The sequence below is a fragment of the Diadema antillarum genome, unplaced genomic scaffold (assembly GCF_040938485.1).
Source record: "Diadema antillarum isolate AM-2024a unplaced genomic scaffold, OU_Dant_1.0 scf00000102, whole genome shotgun sequence".
Classification (NCBI taxonomy): domain Eukaryota; kingdom Metazoa; phylum Echinodermata; class Echinoidea; order Diadematoida; family Diadematidae; genus Diadema; species Diadema antillarum.
Window position 1 is genome coordinate 3,388 of NW_027270991.1, and position 9,484 is coordinate 12,871.

Genomic DNA, 9,484 nt, shown 5'->3' on the forward strand with positions numbered 1-9,484 from the left:
AAAGTTGACACAAAGAGATCCTAATAAAAGTCGTGGCCTGTGAATTTTATAAGGATCGCTCTTATCTTTTATATCTTAGCCATTTCAAGACCAATTTTCAACAATTAACGTTGAATCCTTCTTGAAATTGCAATCTCTTTCATATTTCATTATGAGGTTTTCATTATCCCACCAAAAAAATGTTATAAACCTGACGTTAGGTCTCGACCCAAACTATACGATCCCTTTAATTCCAATTGCTCGTACCTCTAGACCAGCTATCAGACCACAGGGAATGCAAGTGCCACCACCCGGTATGAGGGGAAGACTATCTCGCAGCCTCTCCCTGTCGTCATCGGAGTTCACCTGGATAAGCTCGTGTTCCTCAGCGGACATCCTGTTGAAGGTGACAATCCCGACCCACGTACCTCCCGGTAGCAGGTGGGTGAAGCCCGCCGCAGCGCCGATCATCACGTCGAGTCTATTGGCCATCTAAATTTGAAAGATTGAAAAGTATTGCCATTCAACAATAATTGTTGGTGGGTTAAGTACTCAGCCACTGTCACCGTTGCTCCTCCCACCATTGTTTCTACTATTTCTGCCGCTGCTATCTCTTTTGCACAAGGTTTGTGTCCAACTGCCTATACGTACATGCACAGAAAGCAAAAACATACACCAGTGTTGTGTGTGATATAATGTCACATGAAACATGTTATGTATGATAAACATGTTACGTATCATTATCCATATTTCAAATCTTCAAGACAAGCTGCAAACCTTTACTTCTATAAGTTCTTCAAAACGATCACCAGTGTCTTACCCATCTCCTCTTGGTTCTATGCCATTCATTCTTTCCCCTTGTGAGATATCATTGTATCCATCTCTTACTACCTTACCTTATGTCCTTTCTATTTACACCGGCCCTTCTCTCGACATTCCCTCGCCTCCAAGTCTTATACATGCTGATTTTCCATCACTTTCCAGAAGAAAAATGTTATTCAAACCGTAAGAGTGAAATCCGTAAGTAGGCCTACAGGTCTGTCTGCAGGGTACAGACATAATGCGCAAAGAAAATGTAGGAATAGGGACAGGCGACCAAACTTACACTCATACTACCAGATTTGTCCAGCACGAGGACTATTCGGCAACCATCAGACGCTGTCGGCGTGTCTCGTTGAACGAAGCTGAATGTCGGCCTGATTTTCTCCCGGCCAAGTGGCACCGAGGAGGAGTTCCTGGCTGAAAGGGGAAACAGAATATCATACATTTCGGGAATCATAATTACATATTCATTGCCATTCACGTTGGAAAAAAAAAGTCCATCACGCACACACGCAAACACACGCACACACACACACACACACACACACAATGTTCGACAGCATTACACTCTTATTTTATATTTTAGTATTAGAAATGGTTAGTCGTAACATAGATAGCAGAAGTATGGAAGTATATCTAGGCCTTCATAGTAAGAGAATAAGCAGGGTTTTTTTTCGCATTGTAATTGTGAACTTCATGTGAAGTACGGATTAATTAGTGCAAGTCCGTTTCGTCATCAGTCATGCTACGCAGGTTTGGAAAACTGCCAAACTTTAACAGTTTAAAGATACATTAGCTCTTTTACTTGCTGCTCGTTCAGGAGAATAACACCTACCTTCAATGGTAAAACGATGACACAAAGTGAATTGATTACCATTGAAGTCGACATGCTGTCGCATCACTTCCCACGCACTTCTGGCTGCACAGAGGCGATTGTGTTCGTTGTCCGCTTCTCGGTTGTGCAGGTTACCAGGAACACTCGGGTCGTCGTCGCAGAAGTCAGCAATCTGAAACAACATGCATAAAGGGAAAGACCGCTCAGCATTGTACAAAGTGCTGGTTACAGCAGACGTTGAATGAGCTACTTTTCAACAGTCGACCTACTCTCTGAAAAATCGAGTGAAAATATCACTCTTAAAAGGGTGAATACAAACAAGAGTGGATTTAGAGTGAAATTGGAGTGAATTTTGAGTGAAAATGTTCAATATCACTCATTTTGGAGTGACCTCAAGAATCACTCTAAGATTTTGGAGTGATCCCTGAGGTCACTCTAAAACGAGTGAAAATGAACATTTTCACTCAAAATTCACTCCAATTTCACTCTAAATCCACTCTTTTTTGTAGTCACTCTTTTAAGAGTGAATATTTTCACTCGATTTTTTTTAGAGTACTGAAAGAAGATGCCCTTTGCGTGCAGCTCTTAGACGTTAAGACTGCATCTTAGAATTGAATGTTCGAGACTCTGCTTATAGATAAAATCTTTTCAGCTTTAGCTTGCATGTGGTATCACATAAGTATATTGTGTAAAGGTTATTTACCAAAAGTTTTGCTCTGTTATATTTGTTTATTTGTTATCAAGCGTTTGTAACGTTTTATTGAAATAGTTCATTGTGGATCTTTACCATCTATCATTTCATCAATATCTGAATGAACGATAATGGATGGTAGTGGCAAATGGCAATTATTTCACAGCTAGAATACTATACGAAGGAATAAAAAAAATGACAACGTGGACAATAACAATAATAATGATAACAACCAATAGTTATAATACTTATGTTCACGTGCATCTCGATAGTATTCTATTTATGATAATAACGTTAATTATAATAATGATGTTCCCAAAAGCTCTAAGAGTAGGCTTACCTCCTTCAACGCCAACTGTCCGAACATGATGGAACCAGTGGCTTCCCCCGCAGACGATACGGCCGCAACGCACTCGGCCTCATACCCGCCATCCTCATTCCCGACACATTGGCGATACTGTGGGACGTCACTGATCCCATCTGTATCGCGTATTACTGGCTTCACGTTATATCCAGAGGAGCATCTTGGACGGTGAAGAAACAAATTCACAGTGATGATAACTAGCAAAGTTTGTTTATGATAATCCTGCTTGTAGTAATGACGACAATGCTGATAGTGACAAGGTGGCGACTGTGATTGCAATAGTGTTTAATGCGATATAAAACACTAATATTGGCACCTACATGAAGTATAGCCCGAGTTCAGCATATAGTGGGAGAAGTAAACGTTTTCGTATTGTATGCAGGGCCGGCGCTACGTTTGTAAAAGTGATGGGGCCCAGTTTATTGGATTAGGGACGTCGATTAATTTTGAGGATGGGAAGAGGACAGACATTTTGGAAGACAGTTAATTATATTCCAAAATCGGCTGACAAGTAAAAAAAGGGGGGAAAAAAGAAAGAAAAGAAAGAAAGAAAGGGTGAACATTTCCGGAATTAGCAGGCTGACAACAACAACAACAACAACAACAAGATGGCATGAAGAAGGTTGTGCTTTAACTGCCTTCCATAAATCTAATTATTACAAGAATGTAGTCAACCATGAGAAAGTCGCACAACTTGAGTTAACATAAGATCTCAAAAATAGGTGAAAGATATCAGTCTATTCAATTTTGACTTTGTCATATTTCTGAACGAGCAATTCTTCTTCTTCATATATCCAAAGTTTCAGATCATAAACTGAGTACACATGAAATTATGTTTTGGGGAATTTATTCAGAACACCTTTTTTTCCGTGGAAAAGTGTGATTGGATAAAAAAGAAACTCTGATTTCCTCAACCACTTGACATGCGGCTAATAAAATCATCGATATCTCCACAACCGAGTACTTTTATGAGTTGTGCTATAATGAAATCAACGTACACGAGTAGGGGAATAATGTCATGTCATTTTCAGAAAATTGTCCTCCCCTGACTTTCGAATCCTTTTGTTGTAGCGGGTCACTTAAGTTCACATCAATTCTTATTATTTTGCTTATTTTCTCTAAATATGAATAAATACACGTAAATGTGTTGGTGTACAGCTACAAACCTTAAAATAAAACTACTTGTTCCTTTCATAAATGTACTGAGGTCAAACTTTCCCATGCAATTGTATACATTTAAAGGGGCTGTACAATACTGATTGAGGTGGGGATTCATGTTTTTAACATTCCTATGTGAGATAATGAGAAACCTCTCATGAAATATGAAAGAGCATGTAATTCTAAGAAGGATTCAGTGTTTATTTGAGGAAAATTGGTTTCCAATGGCTGAGATATCAAAAAAGTGATAACAATAAAATACTACAGGCTGCGCCTTTTCTTAGGATCTCTTTGTTTCACATTGTTTTTGGATATCTAAGCCATTTCAAAACCGATCTTCATTAAAAAGTTTTGATACCCTTTAGATTTGCATGCGCGTCGACATCTCATAGAGTGGTTTCTGAATATCTCGCAAAATGTTAAAAGCTAAATCTTTACCTCGACCAGAACTGTACACAAATTATTTGTTTGATGTTGCTGTTAATATTTCAATGCTTTATTTCCAGAGGAAGATATAATACTATATTACGTAAAAAGAAGCGTAGAACAAGAATATCTGAAATCATGCTTCATCTGATGTGAATCCCTCTAAAATCGGCCGGCGGTAAAGAAACAAGTAAAAATCTGTACATCAATTGACATTATATTCTCAGGTGTGAATCCTACAAGAGTGGAATATGCATTAAATATGTCATAGACATTCTCCGAATTTGAATACTTTTGGGGAATATCAACTTTTGCATCAAAGGATTAAAAGGGTTTTGCATTGTATTTAAGAATGGCTGTATTGCCACTTCTGTATATTAGATATTGCTGAAGACGTGAGGTTTATTCGTGCATATGGCAAGCCTTTTTTACATTTAAAGTTAATTTCTGATATCTCAAATTCCATTTTGTGATATCAAAAAATCAAATTTTTTATATCAAGAATTCAATTTGTGATATCAAGAATTAAATTTGTGATATCACAAATTCCCGTAAGTGTAGCACATGAACTTAATTTGTGATATCAAGAAATCGAATTTGTGATATCACGAAATCCATTCTTGATATCACAAATTCAATTTGTGATATCAGAAATTCGAATTTGTGATATCTAAAATTCAATTTGAGATATCACTAAATGAATTTGTGATATCAGAAATTCGAATTCTTGATATAAAAATAGGTTTCACGTGAAAAACCAATGGTAATTCGTGATATCACAAAATGATTTTTTGATATCACAAATTCGAATTTGTGATATCACGAATAAATTTGTGATATCACTAATTTGAATTTGTGATATCAAGAATTCTATTTGTGATATCACAAATGCGAACTTCTGATATCACAAATTCCATTTTGTGACATCACGAATTGAATTATTGATATCACAAAATCGAATTTGTGATATCAGTAATTCACAGGGAATTCGAGCGTTAGTTTTGCGCTGAAATTCAACTGTGAATTCGAGCGTTAGTTGAGCGCAGAAATACACGGAGAATTCGAGCGTTAGTTCAGTGCAGTAAATCCCTGTGAATTCGAGCGTTAGTTGAGCGCAGAAATACAAAGTGAATTCGAGCGTTAGTTTTGCGCTGAAATTCAACTGTGAATTTGAGCGTTAGTTGAGCGCAGAAATACACAGGGAATTCGAGCGTTAGTTCAGTGCAGTAAATCCCTGTGAATTCGAGCGTTAGTTGAGCGCAGAAATACAAAGTGAATTCGAGCGTTAGTTTTGCGCTGAAATTCAACTGTGAATTCGAGCGTTAGTTGAGCGCAGAAATACACAGGGATTTCGAGCGTTAGTTCAGTGCAGAAAATCGCTGTGAATTCGAGCATTAGTTTAGCGCAGAAATACAAAGTGAATTGGAGCGTTAGTTGAGCGCTGAAATACACAGGGAGTTCGAGCGTCAGTTTAGTGTAGAAAATCGCTGTGAATTCGAGCATTAGTTTAGGGCAGAAATACAAAGGGAATTCGAGCGTTAGTTTTGCCCTGGAATTCGACTGTGAATTCGAGCGGTTTTGTTTGTTGTTTGTTTTTTTTTTAGCGCAGAAATACACAGGGAATTGGAACATTACTTTTGAGCTGATATTCAGATGGAAGGTATACTACTGCTAACTTTTTTTAGAACAATGTTCAAAATACCAATAACTATATATGAGAGATTTACACATCCATCATTCCCTAAATGATCGTCAAGGTATATTCGATGAATTATTGATACAAATCAATTGTTTTGCAACATGTTATCATGAATTCAATGATACTATGTTCACTTAGGGCCTACATTTAATTCATCGTTTTGGTCCTCAAATTGTCATCTATTACCACATTATTGTTAATTATGATACATTTTTCATGTGGTAATCCCCTTTACAGTAAGACTCTTCCACCAAATCGATGATAATTATGTGTGGTTGTATGTGTATGTGGGTTATAAAAGCATATACCATGTGTTTGTATTGCGGAGGACCGACCGAGGGCAATCAACCCTCTGGTCTGTGTATGTCAGCAGCGGAGAATAAGAGAGAGAGACTGTGAGTCATGCGGGGTGCGAGAGGGAGTCGTAAACTTGCCAATTTAATGTCCATGCACCACTGGTGTCGGCTGGTGGTCACATAAAGCAACGTGTTTCTCCTAAAGACATTTTCTCACTCCTCAAAATCAGTTCTCCAGAACAAAGGGGTGTATCCATTAAGACCGACAGTGTTGGGTGTACAGTTTGCCTGCCCCAATATGTTTATGATTTTGTAAAATAATTTAAAGTGTAATCATATAGGCAAGTTTATTCAAGAACCAAAACCGGGGAGAACAAAACTGGAATGCACAAGCCCAAAAGTCTTCAGACCAGATCAAGAAGAGTGAAGATATCCAGATCTTATGAGGAGTTTATGCAGCAGTATGCATGGCAAACAAACAGTTAGAATTTGTAGTAAGAAAAAAGCAGTGGTACGAAGGACTTCAATTTTGTTAATCTGCGCAATGAGAAATCTCTCTTATTAACTCGGAGGAGTAACAGGGGGAGGTCGGGAGAGAGTATCTTTCACATGACAGAGTAAAGAGAAACGCAAACAAAAGTTGTAAGTCAACCAGTCTCTGCCAAATCAGTGGCGAGAAATGGAGAGGAAAAAAAAAGAATATAATAATGACTTTGAAGTAATTGACAACATATCAATAATGGCATTTTAGATATGTTGCTAAACGATTCAATTTCATCGATTCTCTTAAAACCAATTCCTAATCACTTTAAATGAAGACGAGTTGCCAAAACTCTTCATTTAGGTTTTTCTTTTTGGTAACTATCGTTATATACTATGAAAAGATAACACCTGAAATTCCATAGGAATATCTGCGCTAAACTAATGCTCGAATTCACAGTGTATTTCTGCGCTCAACTAACGCTCGAATTCATAGTTGGATTTCCGCGCAAAACTAATGCTGGAATTCACAGTTGAATTTCAGCGCAAAACTAATGCTCGAATTCCCTGTGTATTTCTGCTCTCAACTAACGCTCGAATTCACAGCTGAATTTCAGCGCAAAACTAATGCTCGAATTCCCTGTGTATTTCTGCGCTCAACTAACGCTCGAATTCACAGTTGAATTTCAGCGCAAAACTAATGCTCGAATTCCTTGTGTATTTCTGCTCTCAACTAATGCTCGAATTCACAGCTGAATTTCAGCGCAAAACTAATGCTCGAATACCGTGTGTATTTCTGCGCTCAACTAACGCTCAAATTCCTGTTGGTTTTCTGCACTGAACTAAAGCTCGAATTCCCTGTGTATTTCTGCCCTCAACAAACGCTAGAATTTACGGTTGAATTTCAGCGCAAAACTAATGCTCGAAATCAAATCATTTCTTTGCGAAAGATATGTGCTGAAATTCCATGTGAATTAATGATATCACAAATTGGAATTAGTGATATCACAAAATGTATTTCTTGATATCAAGAATGTGAATTCGTGATATCTCGAATTGAATTCGTGATATCACGAATTGAATTTTTGATATCACTAATTCGATTTCGTGATATCAAAAATTGGTTTTACGTGATAAACCAATGGGTATTTGTGATATCAAAAATTGAATTTGTGATATCAGAAATTCGAATTTTTGATATCACGAAAGGGAATTCGTGATATCAGAAAATCTTTTTAAAAAGTAATATGGCTTGCCATACGTGCACACTAGGAGCACAAAAAAATGAAAAGAAAATTTCGATATGAGAATTCAGTGAAAGCTTCATTTCTCTATTCATATAACGCTCGTAATGAACTAGCATTCCGTGTTTTTTTTTCCTCTAGTGTTGATAAATTATGTTGATAAATTTTGTAACCTAAACATGGATGAGAAGTATTTTCCATTTTAATGATCTTTTTTTTTGGGGGGGGGGGGTGGGGAGATTTACAAGAAAATTAATCACTATGTCATTCAGTCTTTCCCTGTATTCCTTAAACACTTTCATTTGTGGCCAAATCATGAAAACTCTAATTCCAGAACACGGGCAAAATAGTATTGCGAACTACTTGTACGCGAACTCTTTGTACGCCTTGTTATTGGGAGAGATTACTGAAAGTTTACTATCATGTTGCATTATAATTGTGTATTAGTACGATACTCCTTAACCACATTTCTTTACAGAAAGCGACAATGAGAACGACTACTCCGCCCAATGGAAGTTTCATATCCCATTGTAGATATAGTTGTATAAACTTCAAGCTGTATATACCCTTCAACTTTAACTTGGTCATTAAGCTTCATACATGTAGGTACATAAATCAATGTCTCAAAAACAGTCGCGAATTTAACACAGGAGTATCTTACTAGTAATTTTGAGCTGAAACCGTATCCATATAATAAAAAAAAAACAACTTTGCGAATCATGTCTTTACCTCTGCGATATACATGTTTTAGGAAGAATAGTTTGAAATATTACGGGACAAAAATTATGGAATGATTTACGAACTGATCTTAAACTGAAACCAACATATGACAGTTTTTAACTGAATATAAATCGTCATTTTGTAGTCAATATATAATAACAAAAGTATATATTTCATACTCGTTGTTTGAATTTATGATCTTCGTTTTCTTTCTCCATTATTTGGAGTCATAACATTGTATATTATTACTTACCATGTAAACCATGATGTCTACGTGTTTGTATTAGAGTATCTAATTGATTAGCTTCCTTTTTTTAATTGTATTGAATATTTCTATATATTTTTATCCACACTGGGACATGTTGAAAAATAACCATTTGCGAAATATTGTTGCTGCACTTAGATACATTAATGAAATTAAAGTCATGACTAACTTCTACTTAAGGAAAGCTCATCAGCATCTTGTGATCATGCTAAAAAGATTTATAGATGTTCACTTGGTGCTTGAAATATGTACTCTAAAGGGACTGTACAGTACTGGTTGAGGTGGGGATTCATGTTTTGAACATCCTTAAGTGAGATAATGAGAAACATCTTATGAAATATGAAAGAGCATGTAATTTTAGGAAGGATTCAACGTTTATTTGATGAAAACTGGTTTTCAAATGGCTGAGATATCAAAAAAAAGTGATAATAACAAAAGGCGACAGGCCACAACTTTGTTAAGATCTCTTTGTTTCACCTTGTTTTTGGATATCTCAGCCATTTCA

At 36.7% G+C, this 9,484-nt stretch overlaps 1 protein-coding gene across 1 annotated transcript; it reads right to left on the reverse strand.

The window, feature by feature from the left end:
* Nucleotides 1–246: 246 nt before the first annotated feature.
* Nucleotides 247–8,979, reverse strand: LOC139718915 (calcium-activated chloride channel regulator 1-like; the record flags this gene model as incomplete). The annotated part of the gene is made up of 5 exons (XM_071630365.1): nucleotides 8,968–8,979; nucleotides 2,668–2,826; nucleotides 1,676–1,808; nucleotides 1,085–1,218; nucleotides 247–471 (listed from the first exon to the last, which is right to left on the reverse strand). Coding segments are annotated over exons 1-5 (663 nt in total), but the record flags the coding sequence as incomplete, so codon positions are not given.
* Between the last annotated feature and the right edge of the window lie 505 nt (nucleotides 8,980–9,484).